General features: G+C 43.5%; 1 protein-coding gene across 5 annotated transcripts in view; it reads right to left on the bottom strand.

Annotated features, from left to right (window-relative positions):
* RBFOX2 (RNA binding fox-1 homolog 2) overlaps positions 1–24,010 on the bottom strand; it is a 769,335-nt gene that overhangs the window by 268,340 nt on the left and 476,985 nt on the right. For 3 of the 5 annotated variants that reach the window (XM_030206954.1, XM_030206962.1, XM_030206987.1), the window contains 3 exons: positions 16,664–16,724; positions 16,067–16,120; positions 15,818–15,910 (listed from right to left, as the gene is read on the bottom strand). In XM_030206954.1, the coding sequence (XP_030062814.1) occupies positions 15,818–15,910; positions 16,067–16,120; positions 16,664–16,724 (208 nt within the window). The remainder of the gene's footprint in view (positions 1–15,817; positions 15,911–16,066; positions 16,121–16,663; positions 16,725–24,010) is intronic. The other 2 variants (XM_030206969.1, XM_030206978.1) reach the window with 1 other exon arrangement.

Raw genomic sequence — 24,010 nt, 5'->3', positions numbered from 1 at the left:
TGAAGCTTCAGCCCTGACTCTGTTATCCCTGGTTTATTCCTCTGCCTGCTGCCTGCCCAAGACTCTGTTAGCTCCTGGTGTATTCTTCTGTCTGCTGCCTGCCCAAAGACTCTGTCTGCTCCTGGTTTATTCTATGGTCCGCTGCCTGCCCAAAGACTCTGCTAGTTCCTGGCTGCTTCTTCTGTCTGCTTGCCAAGCTTGCTTGTATATCCCGAGTCCCATTTCTGCCAAGCTTGCTTGTATATCCTGAGTCCTGTTTCTGCCAAGCTTGCTTGTATTCCCTGAGTCCTGTTTCTGCCAAGCTTGCTTATATATCCCGAGTCCTGTTTCTGCCAAGCTTGCTTGTATACCCTGAATCCTGTCTCTGCCTAGCTAGTGTGTATATCCTGAGTGTATATCCTGAATCCTGTCTCTGCCTCGCTAGTGTGTATATCCTAAGTGTATATCCTGAATCCTGTCTCTGCCTAGCTAGTGTGTATATCCTGAATCCTGTCTAGCCTTTGTGTACGTCTTGTTCCCTTAGTCTGTCTTCTGTTTCTGGCTTATTGGCTGCGTGCTGCTTTCAGTCCAAGTCTAGTATTTAGCCTAGCTTCCTTCATGTATCCCAGCCCCAGGGTGGGTCCTCTGGATCTTCAGTTCCTGCCTTATTCTGCTGGTCACCCGCACTCCGCCGCTCCTCGGCAGTGGCCCAAGGGCTCACGAATTCCGGTTCTGCCTCGAGAACCCGACACTTGGAATATCTCACCACTTATCTTTTATTGGAAATGGACATTTCACACCTGGAATGTCAGAAGCCTGCTTTGAGTGGAAACGTCTAGGCTTTTCCTTTCTTTTTCAAGTGGTCACGTATTACGGGAGGATGCGTTCCTTTGCTGATTTATGTGCAGAATATCAGTTGGATAATAAGAATATTTTTCCCTATTTACACTTAGTCATTATATTTTAACCCTACCGACGGTGAAGGGTTCAGGACAGCAGACACTGGGGAGTGATCCTTGCACTCCCAGGTGAGACGAGCTGCTCTCTCGGCCCGGTGGGAGGAGACGCCTTGATTGCTCTGTGCCAGAGGAAGACCTCACGGGCCGACACATGGAAGAGAGTCGGCATCCGGGACAAGAGTTGTGCTCCCTCCTGACTGCATCCTGCAGTTCCGTGGCGCTGCTGCATTGGAGCATACCTGACAAAGGACTTTGGAGTGGAAGCGGAGCCCCGGCCAGGAGACAGCTCCCACATGGCCTGAATCTGCTGGCCCCCTAAGCACCTGGAGACAAGAGGCCTGAATGAACGTCGAAGCAGCCTGAAGGCGCATCGTGGCAGGGGTGATTCCCTTGAAGAAAAGAGCCGTGCCTACATCCATGCCGCCCCCTTGTTCATATTGGCACCGGATCCCAAAAAGAACTGCAGGAAAGAAGACTTGGCCTGAACCCATGCCACGATGAACTCGATCTGCTGAGGATTGCGATGAGAACTATGGAAGGAAAGAAGTTGGAGAGTAGACAAAAGATTGGGAGAGGATAAAGTAGAGAATAAAGAATAAGAAAGGGAAGGAATGAAAAAATTAGGAGGAGACAAGGGAAGAGGAAAAGAAAAGAGTAACGAAAAAAAAAAGGAAAGAAAAAAAGGAAAACAAAAGAAAGAAGGAAAGAGAGGGAAGGGTAGGGAAGAGGGAGGGAAAGAAGAAAGGGAGAAAAAACTAAAGAGGGGAAAATATAAATTTAAAAAAATCCCAAAACAAATACATTACAAAGAGAAAATAACCTGCAAGAACTCTCAACTCGCATACCAAAGGGACGAAAACCCGCCCACAAAGGTGGAGGAGACACAATAACTGGAATCTCACCACCTCTACAGCACAGGGGATAGTCACTTAACAACCATGGATACAACTCCTTTCTAACTAACAGAGGCCAGAAAACACTGACCTTTATGCTCATTACAAAGGGTAAATGCACATCACAAGAATTGTAGTCAGGCTAACCACTCTAACGCTACTAACCACCTCAGGGACTTTAACACTAGAGGAGAACAACATACCAGTACTATGCAACCAGAATCACCCATCGATAAGCATCGCCTTTCATTCAAGCAAAGCTCAAAAATACAGTTGGACTGACCTAAGCAACAGAGATCACTCAAAAATGGTCCCAACACAACAGAGAACCAAGAAGGCAACCAAACAATCCTAGGAGTGGCCTAGTGGTTAGGGTGGTGGACTTTGGTCCTGGGGAACTGAGTTCAATTCCCACTTCAGGCACAGGCAGCTCCTTGTGACTCTGGGCAAGTCACTTAACCCTCCATTGCCCCAGGTACAAATAAGTACCTGTATACAATATGTAAGCCGCACTGAGCCTGCCATTGAGTGGGAAAGCGCGGGGTACAAATGTAACAAAACAAAACAAAACAAAAAAACCCCAAATGAACTCCAAGTAGCAAAAAATCACCAGATGCCGCCTATAAAGGACAATTACCTACTAATACCAGTGGGATACATCAATATTAGATCAGTGGTAAACAAAACAGAGACAATAAAAGACTGGATACAAGACTAAGACCTCGGCCTGGTATTCCTCAACGAAGCATGGATCTATAACAAAGACGACCCCATAATCCTAGACCTATGTCCTCCTGGTTATAAAATACTAGTAAAAAAGCCCCGTTTCTGATGCAAATGAAATGGGGGCTAGCAAGGTTTTCTTCAGAGTGTGCATGTGGGAGTGTGTGTGTCCCTGCTCTCTGCCCTCTCTCCCTTCCCCTGTGCTGTCTGTCCCCTCCACCCCCCTCCGAGTCCAGTCCTTCAGTGTTAAGTTTCCTGCTGTGCTGTGTTTGTGTTACAGAGAGAGTGAGGGCGTCTCTCTCCCCTCCCCCTCCCCCCTCTGAGTCCTTCACTGTTACAGAGAGAGGGATTTCGTGCTGTGCTGTTTTCCTTCACTCATGGGGAAACCAGATATCTCTGGCGCTTCACACTTCCGGCTGGAGGCTTAATTAGAACGTTGGTGGTGCCTTTTATATATAGAGATTACATTGGACCAGAAATGGAAACAAAGGTTGTGGCATCACTCTGATCTACAGATATTTTTTTTAACAGTGGAAGCCATTGCAGAATCCGTAACACTGCAACTAGAAACAGCGTTGATTAGAATCACCAACAGTACCCTACACAACCACCTGTCCTGCATATTATTTTACTGACCCCCAGGAAACTGGAAAATGGGTAACTAACTTCATGGACTTCATTTTGCATACATGCATATCCAACTCCAATACGACGGTTATAGGAGATATTAATCTACACCTAGAAGACCAAAGAACAAATAGCATCAAAGAATGCTACGAATTCCTTCAACCATGGGACTTCTGAAAGAGGAGTAGCCTAGGGGTTAGTGCAGCGGACTTTGATCCTGGGTTCGAGTCCCACTGCAGCTCCTTGTGACTCTGGGCAAGTCACTTAACCCTCCATTGCCCCAGGTACAAAATAAGTACCTGTAATATATGAAAACCGCTTTGAATGTAGTTGCAAAATACCACAGAAAGGCGGCATATCAAGTCCCATTTCCCTTTCCCTTCCCATCAATAACATCGACCCATGTCAAAGGCCATGCCCTAGACCTATTTGCATACAAATTCTCTCCAGACATGGACTTCAACATACAAGACCTCAAATGGACAAACTCCCTGGTCCGATCACTTTAAACTAAACTTAACTCTCTACTGGAAAGAACATTGGACCTGGCCAGACAATAACACCATACAAATCATGAAGTAAGGTTCATCCAACTAAATTTTGGTCAGCTTTATATGAAAATCAATGGTCCCCAAGAACTGACTCAGAAGAATTTCTATCAGACTGGGACAGAAGCAGCACAATCATACAGCACCCATGAAAACAATCCGGACAAAAATCACAAATCAGCCTCTTGGTACGATGAGGTGCTGAAGGCATTAAAATCACACTGCAGAAGACAAGAACAAACCTGGCTTAAAAACAAGAACAAAACCAACAGAACCACACGTAGGGAAGCACGAAACAGATACAAAATCAAAATAAGACAGGCTAAAACAAAGTAAAAAAAAAAACAAAAAAAAACCAGGTAGGCACAGATTATAGAGAAACAAAAAAAATATATATAGATCTGGTAAACCTACTACTAAATACCAGACCACTAACAAAAACAAATGAACCCCCCCCCCCCCCCCCCAATCAATAAACGAACTGGCCAGACACTTCTAGGAAAGATTCTCAACCTAAGAAAGAGCTTAACACAAGTTGACACCAACCTAGATATTTCTAGTGACGAAATGGATTATCACCTTGAAAACCCCCCCGCGGACAGAACCCGGACGACCTTTCCCTCACTCACAAACAAGACAGTAGCACAAGCAGTAAGAAAATTCTCCATTGCATGCTAGGCACATGTCCCAATTACATTCTGAAAGCAACTCCTGATCAATTCATCGATCACTTTACCTCCCTCTTCAACTTCATGTTCAAGGAAGGGCGATTCCCAATAATAATAAAAAAAAGGCAACATACTGCTCACTCCAATCTCAAAGGATACCAAGGAGGACATCAAAGACACCTCTAACTACAGGCCAGTAGCATCCATACCTCTAATGACCAAAGTAACGGAAGGCATAATGGCCAACTGGCTGGTTGACTATATAGACAAATTCTCCATACTTCACGACTCCCAATCAGACTTCAGGACTCACTACAGCACAGAAACATTGCTGATCACACTACTGGTGAAGTTCAAAAAACAAATCTCAACTGGGGAAAACATCCTCCTATTACAGTTCGACATGTTCAGCGCATTCAACATGGTTGACCACCACATCCTACAAAAAAATACTTGATAAAATTGGCATCAGAGAAAAGGTGCTCAAACAGTTCAATAGATTTCTAACCACCAGGTCCTATCAAGTAAAGATGAATTCCACAATCTCTTCCCCATGGAAAGCAGACTGTGGGGTCCCCCAGGGCTCACCACTCTCTCCAATACTATCCATTCTAATTATGGCACCCCTTGCTTGATCTCTGTCCAGACAAGGCTACAACCACTTCACATACACTTTCAAAAAGAATCTGCCAGAAATTACCACCAAGATCTAGGACAACATAAACACCATGGAAACCTGGGCCTCGGCGTTCAAACTAAAATAGAACAGGGAAAAAACATGTTGTCTAATACTATCACCACCACACAACTCCTCACAAATATCAACACAATGGGAACACCCATCCCATTAGCAGAGAAACTAAAAATTCTAGGAGTTACCATCGACTGCAACCTCCTTCAATGACCAGGTTACAAACATCATTAAGAAAATGTTCCACACTATGTGGAAACTCAGGCGTAAAAAAAAAAAAAAAAAAACTATCTCCCCAGAGACGTATTCTGCACACTTGTCCAAACCATGGTCCTCACCAATGTAGACTACTGGAAAGGAATCCACACAGGATGCATGGAACAAACATTAAAGGGACTACAAAAAACAGCACAAATCAGCAGCTAGACCTATATTCAGAAAGGTCAAATTAGTCCTTACCTGATAATTTTCTTTCCATTAGTCCTAACAGATCAACCCAGAGACTTGTGGGTTATGTCCCTCTACCAGCAAGTGGAGACAGAGAGAACTTCAGAGGTTTACTATATGTGGTCATGTGCAGTCACCTTAACTTCAGTATTGTTGATACCAAAGCAGTGGAACACAAAAAAGGAAGTCCTCTCTTGCCTGCATAAAGCCCATGTAAGCTCCTCAACCGCTCTTGCGGGAGGGTCACAGAAGGTTTCCTTTATGTTTTGTTTTGCCTATTTTTTTTTTGTAGCCAAAAATCAAATGAAGGAATCTGATGAAACTGAGGCAACTAGAAGAAAACAACAAAGGGTGGGCCTCTGGATTGATCTGTTGGGACTAATGGAAAGATAACTTTTCAGGTAAGGACTAATTTTACCTTCCATAGCGTCCCACAGATCAATCCAGAGACTTGTGGGATGTACCAAAGCAGTCCTCAAGTGGGGTAGGGTACTACAACCTCAGCAGACTGGAGCAATGCTCCACAGGCCACAGTTACATGTGCTGCCATGTCAAACCTGGAATGCCTAGTGCTGCCACGCCAAGCTTGCAAAGCCTGGCAAGGGATGGACAGCAAATCAAGTGGGTGATCTGCAAAAGCCATCCACAGCAGGGCAGAGGACCAAGTGGCCGATCTGCAAAAGCCATCCACGGCAGGGCAGAGGACGAAGTGGCCGAACTGCAAAGGGCAGCCACGGAAGCCAGAGGGGACTTAGAAAAGGAAGTCAACTGCACTGGAAGAAAGCGCTGCCAACCACAACGGGAGAGACTGTCCTATACAGAGGCCAGCTGAAGAAATTGCCTCTCTCAGCCAACAGCCACTGCAGCTCTTGAATCCAGATCCCCTTTCTTGTGACCAGCCAGAGGACAGCATGAGGGTATGTCGGGAGGCATTTCTTCTCAGCAGGTCAGGAATCTGATGATCCTACCACAGTGAGTGTTTTGTAAGGAGTCACCACCTTCCTATATACCTAAGGGTCTCCAGGTTCTGAATGTCTACTTCTGATCCTGCCACCGCTGCATCTGCTAATCTTAAAATGGTGAGCACTAGAAGACCTCTACAGTCTTTAGCAGTGCATAAGGATATGTAGGAAGTCACTTCTGCTCACTGGGTCATCCCAGGCACTGCCCCACTATGCAGAGGCGTAGCTAGGTGGGGTGCAAGGGCAGCAGTGCTCCCCTAAAAGGATTTTGAATAAAATGGTGCTTATGTGAAACAGCTCTTCAGCGTCACACTGACGCCTATTCTACAAAAGGTCTGCTCCTCCTGACATCAAAACCGCTACGCCCACATCTCCAATCATCAAAACCGCTGTGCCCACATCTGCCAATCTAAAAATGGCAAGCAAGCGTGGCTTTGGAAAGGGCATTATCCTCCTATGGTCCCCAGCAAAGCAAGACGCAAAGCATTGACCAACGGAACTCGCTGGTCACTTCCAAATAGTATAGGAGTATATGGTGAACGTCCAAGAAGCGGGATGAGACAAAGGTGGAATGGGATAGAAGGTAGAAACCACCATATGCAGAAAAGACAGGACTGTGCGCCCCGTCACCAGTAGAAATCCAGAGGATCTCAAATGGATGAAGTCGGGAGTTCCAAGAACCTGCTTGGACTGGATTGCTAAAGAAAGCTAGGCTGCCCTGAACGATAGTCCTGGTGTAGTAAAGATAAGGGTGACCTTGACCTGACCGAAAAAAACTTGTAGACATGTCCTCAGGAAGACGCCGAGTCTATAAAAGTCACCCAGATCTTCCACCAACATCATGGAGTCCTCAAACAATAGCTTGCCCTGAAAAGGGAGCTGAACCAGCCATCATTAGAAGCCGCATTCACCGCCCAGCAGCGCAACCACATCAAACGACAGGCTATGACCGCCAAAAAGTCTGCTTGACGCCCGAAACAAATCATGGAAGAAAACTAGCAACGAAACCACTCTCAACTCTACATCTGGCAAGTGGGGAGGTGGTAGACTGTCTGCCTTCTGGAAGGGATCCGGAATCTGTTGCTGCCAGCTACGGCACACCCTAACAGCATACAAGCTGCAGATAGCCACCTCCAGGGAGAGAGAACTTCTGAAATATCAGCGGAAATCTGTGTTGAAATCACCCAATGAGACTAAGTTGGCTTGAAGGAACCATAGAGATAGGGACCAAAAACAAAGAAGGAACCCCAGAAGCGGTCTGATACGGAATCAGGCCATTGGGGGATGTCCAAGAAAGAGAACATTGTGCCCATAACTTGAATCTATTCTCATATCCTGGATCAGGTAGGGAAAGTAAAACCTGACTTGGGTTGGCACCTGTTGCTGAGGCGCAAAAGGAAGAAAGGACTTCCCAAGCCTATATGGAAAAGCACTCCCCGATAAGCCAAGATGTCTGCTGGAAACAACTGACTCTTGGTGACACTGATTATCAATCCTAAGGACTAAAGACGAGTAGGTATCTTGGATGAAATTTGCAGAGTCTCTTGATAGACAGAGTAGCAAATCAGCCAGTCACGAAGTATGGATGAACCTGCAATCCATCTTCATGAAGGAAAGCTGCCACTACCACCATGACCTTGCAAAAATGTCTTTGGCAACATGGAAAGGCTGAATGATATGGTCATAAATTGCTAAGATCCCTCTGCAGCAAGAAGCACTGGGAATATGGAAGTACGTTTCCTTGAGGTCCAGGAAGGCTAGAAACTCTCCCCATCAGATAGAACTATTACGCACTGCAAGGTTCCCATTGTGAAAAGTTGAACCGTAAACACCCTCTTATAACACCCTCTTATAAACGTCCAAACTCAGCTGGAAGGAAAGCTGGGAGTCGCTTTTGCTCTGCCCCACCGGTGCAGATAGGGTAATGACTACTCACCCCCACGGGAATCGCTGTCACATGCCAAGTCGGTCTTCACACCCCTCAGCCGGTACTGCAAACCAGCATGAGCTCGCTGCGCTGGACAAATCAGACTGAGGATATTTTTGTTTGTTTGTTTTAAACAGTGCTCAAACAACATTTTTTTCCCCAAGGCAGGAAAGGGAAAGGGAAATGGGACTTGATATACCGCCTTTCTGAGGTTTTTGCAACTACATTCAAAGCGGTTTACATATATTCAGGTACTTATTTTGTACCAGGGGAAATGGAGGGTTAAGTGACTTGCCCAGAGTCACAAGGAGCTGCAGTGGGAATCGAACTCAGTTCCCCAGGATCAAAGTCCACTGCACTAACCATTAGGCTCCGCCGGAGCAAAAAGAACCTCAGACTCCTTTTAAAGTCAGGAGAGTGAGAACCACAAACCCCAGTCAGGCAGAGAGGAGGGGTTGATGGGGGAGGAAGGGAGGGATCTGGCACCACCAGGTGTGCACCCAAGTCCCAGGACCGGGACACCTCAGACCCCAGAAGCTCAACTAGACCCAGGGACCAGGCCAGGAGCCAATCAATCCAGAGCTGCACAGATATGACCATCCACCTGCTAGACAGAGAGAATACTGAAGTTAAGATGACTACCTCTGAAGTTCTCTCTATTTCCACCTGCTGGTAGAGGGACATAACCCACAAGTCTCTGGATTGATCTGTGGGGTGCTATGGAAAAAACGATTCAAAAGAGCGAACCCACTACTTCAAAACTTATACTGGCTACCGATCAAAGCACATGTATTTTTCAAGATATGCATTCTGGTCCACAGAATAATCTTCAGCCTCGCTCCAGAATATATGGCTGGCTTGACAAATCTACCACCATGCAATGCAAACAAGAATGCAGGATCCTATCTAACTCTTCATTATCCCAAATGTCAAGGCCTAAGATACAAATCTACGCACACAACCAGCTTCACGCATGTCTGCACCAAAAACTGGTACTCTGTACTGAAAGACCTAAAAGGAATGAACTATGTAACATTCCAAAAACAACTGCAAGCTCATCTCTTCAGGAAATTCCTGTCCAACAAAATCACATAGCTAAGGAGATCCCGGCCAACACACCACATCACACAGACATAGTTGAATCAGGCCAGCGATGACCCTCACAACTTGATAGTTGTCTATGCAAGTTAATTGTAAGCCACACTGAACTTACCACTAGGTTGGAAAATGTGTGGTACAAATGCAGAAAATAAGTAAATAAAATCCTCAATACTCAGAGTGGCATGAATTGTTTTCAGAAACCTACAGTTTGGAAGTTCAGCAACAAATTCCATTACGTTTTCAACATAGATTTTATTGGACATTTTACCTGCATTTGAATTGCCTCCTTTGGCTCAGAAGTGGACAGAAAACCCGTCCATTCCTGTGAAGGCTGATCATTTATTCAAAAGTCTTCAAATATATTGCTCATTGACTAAGAACATTTTACACTGAGAAATGCAATATAAACTGGTTATACGATTATATATTTCACCCTTTAGGGCCTATTAAGCTCACTTTGGTACCTTAGACCGCTATCTGAAGTGTCATCAGTCTGGGGCCACTTTGGTACATATGTTTTGGAAGTGTCCTCATATTCAATGCCTTTGGAATCGATTGGCAAAACAGGTTTATTTATTTAATACATTTATACCCCACATTTTCCCACTAGTTGCAAGCTCAATGTGGCTTACACAAAACTGTAGGAAAGGCTACAGTACAGAAAAGTACAATTAAACAATGTTACCACAATATGGCATGTGCGGTGGATTCCATGCCCATTGATATTATTTGCTATATACAACACTGTTCCCTCCAAACCAAAGGGTTTTGTACGTTTTGGGAAACAATGTTTTATTGGGGATTAAACATATTTCATAATGTTGGATGAAGCCTGAGGCTCCCTTCGGTGGCACATTGGAGGACTGCTTTGATTCATCAAGCAGCGCAGTGAAGTTTCGGACTTGGACTCTCCAAAGGGTCATCTTGCTTTGACTTGGGGACCCTTCCGGAACACTTAACACCGATCGCTTGTAGTCATACACTTAATTCTTAAGTGTGATATTGGAGGATGTTCTGGATCTTGTTGGGCTCAGGGATGATCTAACTAGTTGTTGATGTGGTACCACTTTTTTTTTTTTGGGGGGGGGGGGGGGGTGAGGGTAGGTGGGTAGGGAGAGACTTTGCTGTACAACTGGTTATTAGTTTGTATTTGTTGTTGTTGTTGTTTATAAAAGTTAAACGTATTTCAAAAAATAAAAATCACCATTCCAGTGGGAGAAGAATCTTCCATCTACCCTGGGACTCTCTCTTGTTTCAGAACTCCAACTTACAGAGCAACTTCATCATAATAAACAGCCTTTCCCATTATTCAGGCTGCCGCTACTTCGGCTCAGGACACGGCTTAGCCACTAGATTGGTAAAGCCTTATGAGAGAAATTAAGCCTAACACTGCTTCCAGCCCATACCTTGCTCCTGCCATCTGACACCCCCTTCATTTCCCTCTGGCTACCATCCCAGATCTTGTCCTCAAGCTAAGCTTGCCATACCCTTTCCTTGTCTTCCATTTTCAAGGACCTCCTTGCCCCAGGAATGGAAATTCTTGTCCCTTATTCCTGGCCCAGCATCTACTTTGGGATCCTTATGGCCCCAGGTTGGGTAGCCTGTTTACTCTGGCTGGCCAGTTCTAAGGGAGTTCCATTTTCTCCTTTCTCCCTCCTTCTCTCCTCTCCGCCCTCTCTGCTTATCCCAGGAATGTTTTCAAGTCTGTGCTCCAGGCTGTGTGAGCCCTGAGCTCCTTTCCTTTTCAGTTTTTCATTGGTGTTTAACTTTTCAACTACATTCCCCAGACTGCACTGTCTGCCTGAATGCTTCTGGGGTTCCACTGCCTGCAGAAAAAAAAGTCTGTAGTCAACCCCTTCCACTATAGGAACTGGGAAAGTATCCATGTTCTTTAGATGCAAGCTACTTTCTTGTATTTCCAGGTAGGGATATTTATAATTATTTAACATACAGACTGGTCCCTTGCATGAGGTGGAACTGCTTTCTTTATGGGATTTAAAATAATTACTACTCTTTCTGGAAACCTGCCTGGTTTTCCCTGGGGTCTTGAGGGACTGAATACTGTACCTTTCCCCCTTTCACTCAGTAAGACCTCCTGTAGGGATCACACTATACAGCTGTTCACAAAAATATGTTCTATTTGTTTTAAATGCCTTTAAAACTTAATACAATTTATCAAGGTGAAAAAGAATTGTGTGCTAAATTGAAAGGGTATGTTAAAATGGAAGTATAGTTAACTTTACTTCCATTTTCACTTTGATAAATACAGGTGGAACCTAGGTTAAACCTTTAACCATTGTTTTGAAGGATCTCTGATTCTTTCTCAAATGACCTGGTAGCCCAAAGAGGTCTGTGAAGCGGGGGGGAGGGGGGGGAACGGGACGGGACTCTGCTCTACAACAGAAAGCCTCATACATGCATCCACACTAATACTCAAATCCAAGTCCCCTATCCATCTACCTCCCTCCAACTCCACCTATGTAACCCCCACCTATGTATCTAAACCACAGCTAAGGAAAGTAAGTAGGTAACTGAATATAAGGATGGGGAGTGGACTGGTTGATGGGAAACAGTGGATGGTGTTTTGGGTAGGTGATTCGATGGCTAAGTAGGTTGGTGAATGGGTTAGTTTGTGGATAGAGGGCTAGATAGCTGAAAGGTGGGTTTAGCTGACATGGTGGCGAGTGGATGAGGATAGATAAGAGCCTGGGGAGTAGGTAGGTAGACAGATGTGGCAGGTCATTGGTTGGGTTGAAGACAGGTGGGGTGGGAGGCGGGCATTGGTTAAGGGTCATAAATTATTGAGTACCCAACTTTGGAATCCAACATCTTTGTTTAAACTGATATTATTTTAAGTTAAATTTAATCATCAATTCACCTTCAGCAGTGAGGTAAAGATTCTGCGGTGAGGTGTAAGTTTAAAAAAACAAACAAAAAAACCCCATAGTAGTTTTGTTGCATTGAAAGTAATTACATAGAATGTGAATTTGTTTAAAATGACATGAGAAACATCAGCAACAATTCCCACAAAAGGAAAAAAAAGAAAGAAATTTTCAGGTTTTACACTGTCATCAGTTGTAAGCACTACTGGCGACACTGCCTTGAAACAAAACAAACCCAAATAAAAATCCTGTAAACAAGGTATATTAAGCAAAAAAATTAAAAAAAAAATTGGATCTGCACAACCTATTATGTAAGCTCATTAGTATGCATTTGCATGCTCATTTCACTAAGACTAGCGCAGTAGTCCGCTTCGACTTTAGACCAGTTATTTTGTGAACTAAACCGCTTGCTACACTGTAGGTTATATTACAAACAGAAAAAAATCTATGCTAAACCCAAAATGTTTATGTTTATTAAAATTTCTGAATCACTTTTCTTAACGTATAAGTCAAAGCGATGTACAATAAAGCAAATAAAAAACAAAGTAAAAAACCAAGGAATTCAAAGCAATGAGAGAAAGGAACACCAATTGTAGATAGGATAGACCACAGTCAGACCAAGAACTCATCACTCTGAGGCATTTCAGCCTGAGTTATAGACTATCCAGAGAAAGACCAAGTTAACACTGAATCTGCAACATAAGCTCTTAGAGGTGAAGATGAAGGATTCAAATGATAAAGGGGGATATGATAACCACATCCACAAATGAAAAAATAGCAAAGAGGAGATCAGATTTTTCACTGGAAAAAGTAGTTTTAGAAGAGGTGGGCAAACTATGGCCTGCAGTCCACATAATCTGACCTCTGGTGCTGATAATGTATCACTTTTGGCCAGAAGTATCACTATCTCGCTCCTCAAACTTCAAGACTGTCATTTGTGCCACCATATATGGACTTGCGGTCTAACGTTAGCCCATTACTGTTTTGAAATAAGAGGCTATGATAGAAGCTGAACAGGATTGAATCAGGGATAACACAGGGAAATCTTTTTTGTGGTGACACACACACTTCTACAAGCAACATTCACAGAGATGAATGCTGTAGAGTTGCAAGGGTCACAATCTGCCTCAATATGCTAGTCTATACTCTCTCAAAACCAGCCCACAGCAGTGGTTAAAGTAAACCTTGAACTGGTTCTTTAAAGGGACAAAAGTGTATTCTTAAAGTCCTTTTGACTTTGTGCTCCTCCCAAGTTAAAAGCAGTACTCCATGACAACGAAACAGATCTTTACAGTCAGCACGAACCATTCTCTTACGTGAGTGTACAGCACTGCTATGCACTAAATATATTTGAAGCCAAACCTAAAGTAAAAAAAAATTATTTTTGTCTTCTATTTCCTCTTCCACTCCTCTGCCAGCTGAGGTCTGGAGTAAACTGCCCTTGACTTTCTGCACCTGAAACTGGTTTCAGCAGGCAGAGGAGAAGAAAAGAATAACTTTTATTAAAAGATAACTACATACATTTAAAGCATATAGTGTCTATAGCACTGGCAAGAGAACAGTTTATACTGCTGAAAAAATATTACACAATGTCAAATGCTGTAGTCAAAGAGAACAAAAAAAAAAAAAAGGAAGAAAGGAAAGAAGAGAGGAAGAAAATGGCCCCAGTACATGCCCCCGACAGGCTTTCCCCTTTCTTAAGCCCACTTACAGGGCTCCTCCATCCCATCCACGCATGCCCTTGCAAATGTTACTACAAATGTAGTTATTGGTCCCTGTTTTATTACCATTCTCATGCTGGAGTAAACTGGCTCAGGCCAATGCAGAAACAAGAACACAGATGGGGAGAGCAACAAAGCAAGGGAAAGATAGGAGAGAGCCACAGCACCACAATGCTAAAAGCACGAGGGAAAGAAACAGACTGCATATTGGTGTTGGAAGGGAAATAAGCACAGAGAAGGCCTTGGGAACCAAGCAAAAGAAAAGCCCAAACTGAAGCATACTTCCATGTGCCATGGGGTGTCCAACAGTTGGCTCAGAGCTGCATGGTTTGTATAATATATACTTGGTCCTCCCCACCCACAACTTGGAAGATGATTCATTTATTTATTTATTGTACTGTATTTTTTTTAAAACATTATCATCCTATTTTAGGTAGCTGGAAACCCTATTTTTAGTTAGTAGCATTTTTTTTGCCTTCCTTTTCAAGGAACAGAAATTTATTCTTAATTAGCTCAATAATTAAGGGTGTGCCACCAAGAAGTTCACTTCCTATTTATCTACTACAATCCTAGAGGTTATTCCTCAGACTGATAATGAATGGCTAGTGGCACAATTTCTATGGTAGGAGTCACTAAGAAGCACTTTATTATACTTAACAATGAAATGTGTTTTTAAAAAAAAGGTGGCTATGTAAGTCAAAGAAACAGTAATCTCTTCCTCAAAAAAAATATGCACTAAAGATATATTTCTTGTGATGGTTAGCTACCAGTGCATTCTTAAAAACATGATTCTACTCCTGAGCTGTTAATTCTAGAGTAGGATATTTACAATTCCCTTGACCTTTTAAAGGACAACTAAATCAGAAAAAAAGATGTCCCCCCTGAACATTTTAAACAAACTTCATTTAGATAATTTCATTATTGCTTGCAAAATCTAAAAACTAGAAATATTTCCTTTCCTGCTAAGTACACAACTTGTATTTTCCGAGTCCTTTTGTGCAAGGATATGACTTCAGTGTAAAACTTGCTACAATATTCTGTGTTAAGTGTGAGGATCACACTCATGCAGCAATAGTGTAATACAGCTGCTGATACAGTGCAGACAGCTGGGAAGATTATCTTATTAATCATGGCTTTTTGTAATGTTATTTCAATAAAAAAGGTTGAATGACAAATTCCTGACAGTTAGGCCATAGGAGATGATGGAGACCAAAAGGAAATGCCCCAGTGCTTATGAAATCACTTAGTTTCTCCCTGACCAAAAGAATTAGAGCATGCTCTGCACATACTAATAGTTAAGGGCATGCTTTGTACAGGCTAGTAATTAAGCACATGCTATGCACAGGCTAATAGTTATGGCAAAGAGTTGCACAATCAACACATCAAAATTCACATCTGAAAGCTGCCAGCAATTGCTAAGTGACTTGAGCAAGCCATTTGACTATCCAGTGCTGAAACTTGATTTGTAACTCTTTAAAGGAAAACAAAACATGAAGCCCTGTAATTTATCTTATATAGTATGACATAGAATGAAAGCACTTCATAATAGTATTTTACAGAGGGGAACAGGAGGGACCCAGAAACACCTTGTCAAGTATATATTATACAGACTGAACGCAAGAGGATAACAAATTCATAGTTTACTCAAGCAAAAGGAACAATACAGGGGCCAATCTCATGATTACTTACTGAGTAAAGGAATGTACGTGTTTATGCCCCCCCGTCCCGCCAGGGGCACTGCCGCATCATTGCCTAGTGAGACATCTGCTTGAAAGCTGGATGCTGATTCCAATTTTTTTACAGGATAAAATGCAAAAAAAATAAAGGTGTTAAAAAAATGCCAAAAATCCAGAATATAGAATAGCAACACTACTGCAGTCATAGGGCAAAGTACTAAGACAACATATATACGCTGGTGAGCGCCAAGAGCTGCTGTACCTGCATATAACTCTGGCCCATAGACTGCTCCCATGACCGGGCTTAGCTTCCAACCTGCAGGGGTAAGAGACAGCAGTGAGTGGACAGAGTAGAAGGAAGCATAACCCAGCAAGTGCTCGAGCCAGCAGAGATCACACCAAACAGTAGCATGGAGAAGGCAAGAGCAGGGAGTACCGCACGGCCACACCATGAGGCAAACCATATCCTAAAAGGATGACAGTAAGACACATTAAGAAAGAAGAAAATGTGGGTTGACAAAAGTCCGAGACTCATCCCTCCTTGAGTCTTTCTTATAGTGATCTAATGATCCATGGGTACCAGTATATTATCTTGTGCATGTACCAGTGCATATATACTTCACTTCTTACATGTTCAGACAAGGGTGTCATCATACTATTTGTATGCAAAAGTGCCATTTCATTAAGAGTGCTACATAAAGGCTGAGTCTTCCAACATCTGTAGCTGTACTCATGTGGAGTGCCACAGCTGCCTTTCAGTCTGCAGGTGCCCCTTCTTGCCATCAGCTGACACTATCTCACTTGCAAGTTTAAGTGCTGTACCCTATATACCTTACCATTTGCAAGTGCTATGCCTTACCATTTGCATATGGTGTGACCATCTTTTTGTTAGTCATTACTCGTGCTGTAGCGTTATTCACCTAAAAGGCAGGGTGTGGGAAGAGGGAGAAGAACATCATGTTAAGGTAAAGTAAGCAACCTGATATTTTACACAACTTACAAGATAAAAATAAAAGCTATAAAAACTCAATGTACAAGTCAACTACTGATACAGTTACCATGTAAAGAGCTACTGAGCAGGTGCAAATATGACCATCCTTGGGGTAAAGATGACTAAAGCAGCAGGTTCAAAGTGTTGAGAATGGCTGATTTTTCATGTCATGCGTCCATAAGCAGTTTGAAAAAGTTACATGTTTGAACTTCTGTAACTTCTTTAATTTTTTTCACATTAATTGATGGGGGTTTGAACTGTTCTAGTACAAATTGTTTGCTCTTAGAAAATTCATTAAAACCTAATTTTTTTTTTGTTTTTGGTAGCTTTAGTCATCTTTTCCCGGAGATGGTCACATATATGAAAGTATAATATTTAAACAAAATAGGTTTCCCAAGTCTCTTTCCTTATATCCATCTTATCATTGTTGGCAATACTTGACCGTTTTCTTTAAGCTTTGACTGGTAATGCTCATATTTCTGCTAGAAATATGTAATTTTATAGAAAAAGTCTAATATTTATAATGAGGATTATGTTGCTGAAATCAATGAAAATGCAAGATAAATGATCATAATGATCAATATAAAAATAGTCATAACTGGAAAAACAGACCTATTTGATTTCAAAAGCCAATGTACTATACCTTATTTTTTGTAAATTAGTATGTTGGATTCAGTAAAATCTTATTCACCATGCATAAAGAATCTATCGTTTTACAGGACCAGTGGGGCTAATAAAACTCCACAGTACAGAAGTAACAAGAAGAATTAGGTGATTTTATATAATACTTTTCAACTAAATAAAACCAGTTGGCTGCATGGTTTGACAGGCCTCATCTGGTGTGCAGACTACACAGTGGAAAAGGGGCTATATCATCCTTACTAAATTATAGCTGGGTAAACGGAGGTGCTAAACAAAGCCAAGTCACAAGAATAGCCCTAAAATAAGGGCATCACTGTTGGGGTAAAGATCAAATAGTGAAAATTCTTCAATAAATCTGCTGATTTCAGCACATTCCAGCTTGGGAGTAGAAGATAGATGAGCTAAATACCAGGCTGTATGTATGCTGGGCTAGTGCAGGAAAAGGGCAAACCCAATGGAGCCTTTTGTAGCAATATCATAAGGAATCACAAGAACCATCTTACCTCAGATCTCCTGATACAGACTCTGCGGACCACAGTTAAGTGCCAACATTTTCTGTTTGAAATATTTCTTTTGGTTGAAAACTTTCCCAACTAAAGTACACTACTGTTTTAAAACTAAACCAAATTAAAATAATTAAATTTTTAGTTTGTATGAATTAGAGGATATTGGTTGCAAGCACACTAATATGTAGCACCTCATGCTTAGCCCAGCAAGGTACAATAGTTTCACCAGAGTCCTGAGAATCTGCTCTATTTTCCTTCCTCTAGCTCCAAGATTTTTCTTAACATTTCTAGCATCTGTTTGTGATGAATATTTTTTTTTTTTTTTTACAGAAACTGAAAAATAAAATTGATGGCCTTTAAAAAAAAAAGTGATCCATTATGAGTAAGCTTACTTTTAATGGATAATGAAATTCTTGCATTATTTGGTTTAATTTACTACCCTTGTATACTATCTTAAACCTTTAACTTTCTAAATTACTGCACAGAAGCAAATGTTCAGTGAGCTACAAAAGTTCAGCATTCCGATGATCCAGACAGAAAAAGCCTGCACCAGTTCAAGGGCTCTATTCTTATAAAGGTTGAGTTATTTTAGGCTGTTTTAACAAAAATGTGACCATCAATGGGAAAAGGTGGCTAGAGTTACCAGAAACAGAAAATGAGGTTTTAATGAATTCTGTTAGAGCAATTTGTAATAAATAGTCCAAAACTTCATCCTTTTACGTGACCCCCCCCCCCCAAAAAAAAAAAACCTACAGAAGTTGTAATATGCAACTTGTTCAGACTACTTTATGGACCCATGGTATGAAAAATCACCCACTCAATATTTTGGATCCGCTAATAGCATCACTTTTTTCCAGAGACAGGCTGAACTAAGCCCTGTAAAACTAGATTTCTTCCACTTATCACTTAAGGTCACTGACCTCAGCAAACAGAGAGAAATTAGGTCTTACCTGATAATTTTTTTTTCTATTAGTCCTTCCCACTATTCCAAAACCTGTAGGATAGTTGTGTCCATCAACCAGCAGGTGGAGACAGAGAACTAAAAACTGAGCTGAGATGTATCTCTTGGCATCCAGTCCAGCTCCTCAGTATTTATACAGACAAGTAGTAAGTGTAATCCATTGGGTTGGTCGTGAGCCCTTGAGCCCTGGCCGAGGCCAGCAGAGCACCGACCGACCACTGCACAACCCAGCTACTCAAACCCCTAACCTACCCTCCCCCGCAGCACCTCAGGAAGAAAGGGAAATAGGCATACAGGCGGGCCTCACGGCCGAACAGGAACCCAGGCGCTCAGAGCCACTCATGCGGGCCTCAAAGCCGAACTGGAACCCAGACACACACAGGAGGGAGTGAAAGAACCCAGGAGTCCCCCCCCCCCCCCCGGGCCCCAAGGTGCCAGCCACGCGCTGAACACCAGCCACAGGGCAAAGGGAGTAACAAAGTAACCAGAGTGGGGCCACACCCCCCAGGGGACCAGCGCAAAACAGGAGAACTAATACAGGAAGCCCCCTGCACCCGCGGGCAGATGAAAAGACAACAGCCCAAAGGACCCCCCCTCCCCGGGGCCAAGGGGAGAAGGAACACCCCACCCCCACAAGCCAGAGACAGGAGCAGCAAACAAAAGGAAAACGTAGGCCCCAGCCAAATGCCAGGGAAAAGACACAACAGAAGAGAAAGGAAATCTCTGACAGAACACCCAGAAGACAGAGGCAGAGCCACAGCACACAAGGGGTTAAACTTACTGAGCCAGCAGGCAGGCACACGAGGGAAGGAGATCCTTAACTAAACAAACAGAGAGAAAGCTCCTGACCCACAAGAGCCCAGCTGGAGGCAGTGAGCTGATTACAGCTCCACACACACATGCTGAAACCAGCTAACACAAACAGAGGGCAGGGAAATAGGAATCCCTGAACAGAAACACAGATCAAAGCCAGAGCACATTCTAAGAACTGTCCGGCTTTCTAGTCACAAAGAAATGTAACGCCAAAGCAGGGAAGGCAGAAGGAAGCAGGCTAAAGTACACCCCCTGACAGTACATCAGTCAGACCCTGCCAGTCAATCAGGAATGAAGTCCACCCCTTCCAAACCAGCAGAATCATAACAGTAAGATAAACACAGAATAAAAACCGTCACTTTAAAAACGCACTTACCTAACAATAACTAGATGAGCAAACATGTATGGACCTCTCTCATCTCTGGACAACTTGTAGAAAACAACAGATATGCAAAAAGCACCATGAAAGACAACAGTCGTTATTTGACCCATTACTTCACACTGACTAAACATCTCAGAAATCTTGGGCAGGCCTCTGGAATAGTGTGAAGGACTAATGGGAAGAAAATGATCAGGTAAGACCTAATTTTTCCCTCCATTACATAGCTTTCCACTATTCCAGAACCTGTGGGATGTTCAAAAGCAATCCCTAGAGTGGGTGGGATCCTGGTACAGCTGCCTAAGGACTGATGTCCTAAAACTGGCTATCAAGAACACTGAAATGTCCACCCTACAAAGGTATGCAGCATCAACCACATCACTGCCTTGCAAATATAAGATTGGTTGAGATAAAATCGATACCACTTTAGGAAGGAAGGAACAGTGAGAAAGGAGACCCCCGCCTCTGAAAAGCAAAGAAAGGGATCCCAACAAAAGAAAACCTGAAGCTCTGAAATCCTAGGTGTCAACTCAACAGCCATCAAGAACGCTGCCTTTTGCGTAAGAACATTCAAGGAGGCCTTCTGGAGTGGCCCAAAAGGAGGCTTCTGAAGAGCATGAAAGACTAAATTAAGATTTCTCTGTATATGGCATACGAAAGGAAGCAAGAATCAAACAATATCAGGGTAAACAATAAGACGCATTCTGTAGTTGGCCCCTGAAACCGCCTAACGCCGCAAGCTAAATTTTACAGAACCCAACATTAAACCTTCCTGATAACCTGCTTGAAGAAATGCTAGGATTTGTGCGATCTGAGCAGAGAAGGGAGATAGTCAACACCAGCCCTCGAACATTAAAAGTAGCCATACTGGGTCAGACTAATGCTCCATTTAACCCAGTATCCTGTTTTCCAAACAGTAGCCAAGCTAGGTCACAAGTACCTGGCAGAAACCCAAATTGTGGCAACATTCAACACTACAAATCCTAGGGCAAGCAGTTGCTTCCCCATGTCTGTCTCAACAGCAGACTATGGACTTTTCCTCCAGGAACTTGTCCAAACCTTTTTCAAACCCAGATACACTAACTGCTGTTACCACATCCTCTGGAGAAGAGTTCCCCATAACTATTTGTGAGTAAAAACAATATTTCCTCCTATTTGTTGTAAAAGTATTTTCAGGTAACTTCCTCGAGTGTTCCCTAGTCTTTGAACTTTTGGAACAAGTAAAAAAAAAAAAAAAAAAATCAATTTACTTCTGCTTGTTCTATACCACTCAGGATTTTGTAGACCTTAACCATATCTCCCCTCATCTATCTCTTTTCAAAGTTGAAGAGACCTAATCTCTTTAGCCTTTCCTCATACAGGAGGAATTCAATTGCCTTTATCATTTTGGTCGCTCTTCTTTGAACCATTTCTAATTCTGCTATATCCTTTTTGAGATACGGCAACCAGAACGGAATGCAATACTCAAGGTGCAAATGCACCATGGAGCGATATAATGGCACTATAGTATTTTCAGTCATATTCACCATCCCTTTCCTAATAATTCATAGCATCCTGTTTGCTTTTTTGGTCACCGCCACACACTGAGCATAAGATTTCAGTGTATTATCTACACCACCACCTAGATTTTTTTTCTTGAGTGCTGACCCCCCCACACTTCCCCCTAGCCCCCTAGCATCAGGTAACTATGATTGAGATTATTCTTTCCAATGTGCATCACCTTGCATTTGTCCACATTAAATTTCAACTCCCATTTGGATGCCCAATCTTCCATTTTCCTAAGATCTTCCTGCAATACTTCACAGTCCGCACATGTTTTAACAACCTTGAATAGTTTTGCATCATCTGCAAATTTAATCACCTCACTCATCGTTTCAATTTCCATATCATTTATAAAGCGAATGCTACATACCTGTAGAAGGTATTCTCCGAGGACAGCAGGCTGATTGCTCTCACTGATGGGTGACGTCCACGGCAGCCCCTCCAATCGGAAAACTTTACTAGCAAAGCTTTGCTAGTCCTCGCGCGCCAATGCGCACCACGCATGCGCGGCCGTCTTCCCGCCCAAACCGGCTTGTGTTCGTCAGTCCCGTATGTAGCAAGACAAAGACAAGGAAAGACACAACTCCAAAGGGAAGGCGGGCGGGTTTGTGAGAACAATCAGCCTGCTGTCCTCGGAGAATACCTTCTACAGGTATGTAGCATTCGCTTTCTCCGAGGACAAGCAGGCTGCTTGTTCTCACTGATGGGGTATCCCTAGACCCCAGGCTCACTCAAAACAACAAACATGGTCAATTGGGCCTCGCAACGGCGAGGACATAACTGAGATTGACCTAACAACTTATCCAACTAACAAAGTGTAGCCTGGAACAGAATAAACATGGGCCTAGGGGGGTGGAGTTGAATTCTAAACCCAAAACAGATTCTGAACCACTGACTGCCCGAAACGACTGTCTCGTCGGGTATCCTGCTGCAGGCAGTAATGAGATGTGAATGTGTGGACAGATGACCACGTCGCAGCTTTGCAGATCTCTTCAATAGTGGCTGACTTCAAGTGGGCCACTGACGCTGTCATGGCTCTAACATTATGAGCCGTGACATGACCCTCAAGAGCCAGCCCAGCCTGGGCGTAAGTGAAGGAAATGCAATCTGCTAGCCAATTGGATATGGTGCGTTTCCCCACAGCCACTCCCCTCCTGTTGGGATCAAAAGAAACAAACAATTGGGCGGACTGTCTGGTGGGCTCTGTCCGCTCCAGATAGAAGGCCAATGCTCTTTTGCAGTCCAATGTGTGCAGCTGACGTTCAGCAGGGCAGGAATGAGGACGGGGGAAGAATGTTGGCAAGACAATCGACTGGTTCAGATGGAACTCCGACACAACCTTTGGCAAGAACTTAGGGTGAGTGCGGAGGACTACTCTGTTATGATGAAATTTGGTGTAAGGGGCCTGGGCTACCAGGGCCTGAAGCTCACTGACTCTACGAGCTGAAGTAACTGCCACCAAGAAAATGACCTTCCAGGTCAAGTACTTCAGATGGCAGGAGTTCAGTGGCTCAAAAGGAGGTTTCATCAGCTGGGTGAGAACGACATTGAGATCCCATGACACTGTAGGAGGTTTGACGGGGGGCTTTGACAAAAGCAAGCCTCTCATGAAGCGAACAACTAAAGGCTGTCCTGAGATCGGCTTACCTTCCACACGGTAATGATATGCACTGATTGCACTAAGGTGAACCCTTACAGAGTTGGTCTTGAGACCAGACTCAGACAAGTGCAGAAGGTATTCAAGCAGGGTCTGTGTAGGACAAGAGCGAGGATCTAGGGCATTGCTGTCACACCAGATGGCAAACCTCCTCCATAGAAAGAAGTAACTCCTCTTAGTGGAATCTTTCCTGGAAGCAAGCAAGATGCGAAAGACACCCTCTGACAGACCCAAAGAGGCAAAGTCTACGCTCTCAACATCCAGGCCGTGAGAGCCAGAGACTGGAGGCTGGGATGCAGAAGAGCCCCTTCGTTCTGTGTGATGAGGATCGGAAAACACTCCAATCTCCAGGGTTCTTCGGAGAACAACTCCAGAAGAAGAGGGAACCAGATCTGACGCGGCCAAAAGGGAGCAATCAAAATCATGGTGCCCCGGTCTTGCTTGAGTTTCAACAAAGTCTTCCCCACCAGAGGAATGGGAGGATAAGCATACAGCAGACCTTCCCCCCAGTCCAGGAGGAAGGCATCCGATGCCAGTCTGCCGGGGGCCTGAAGTCTGGAACAGAACTGAGGGACCTTGTGGTTGGCTCGAGATGCAAAGAGATCTACCAAGGGGGTGCCCCACACCTGGAAGATCTGGCGCACTACTCGTGAGGTTGCATAATCCTGCTCAACCTGTCGGCCAGACTGTTGTTTACGCCTGCCAGATATGTGGC

Source organism: Microcaecilia unicolor, chromosome 1 (genome assembly GCF_901765095.1).
Source record: "Microcaecilia unicolor chromosome 1, aMicUni1.1, whole genome shotgun sequence".
NCBI lineage: Eukaryota > Metazoa > Chordata > Amphibia > Gymnophiona > Siphonopidae > Microcaecilia > Microcaecilia unicolor.
This window is presented reverse-complemented; position numbering and strand designations above follow the sequence as displayed.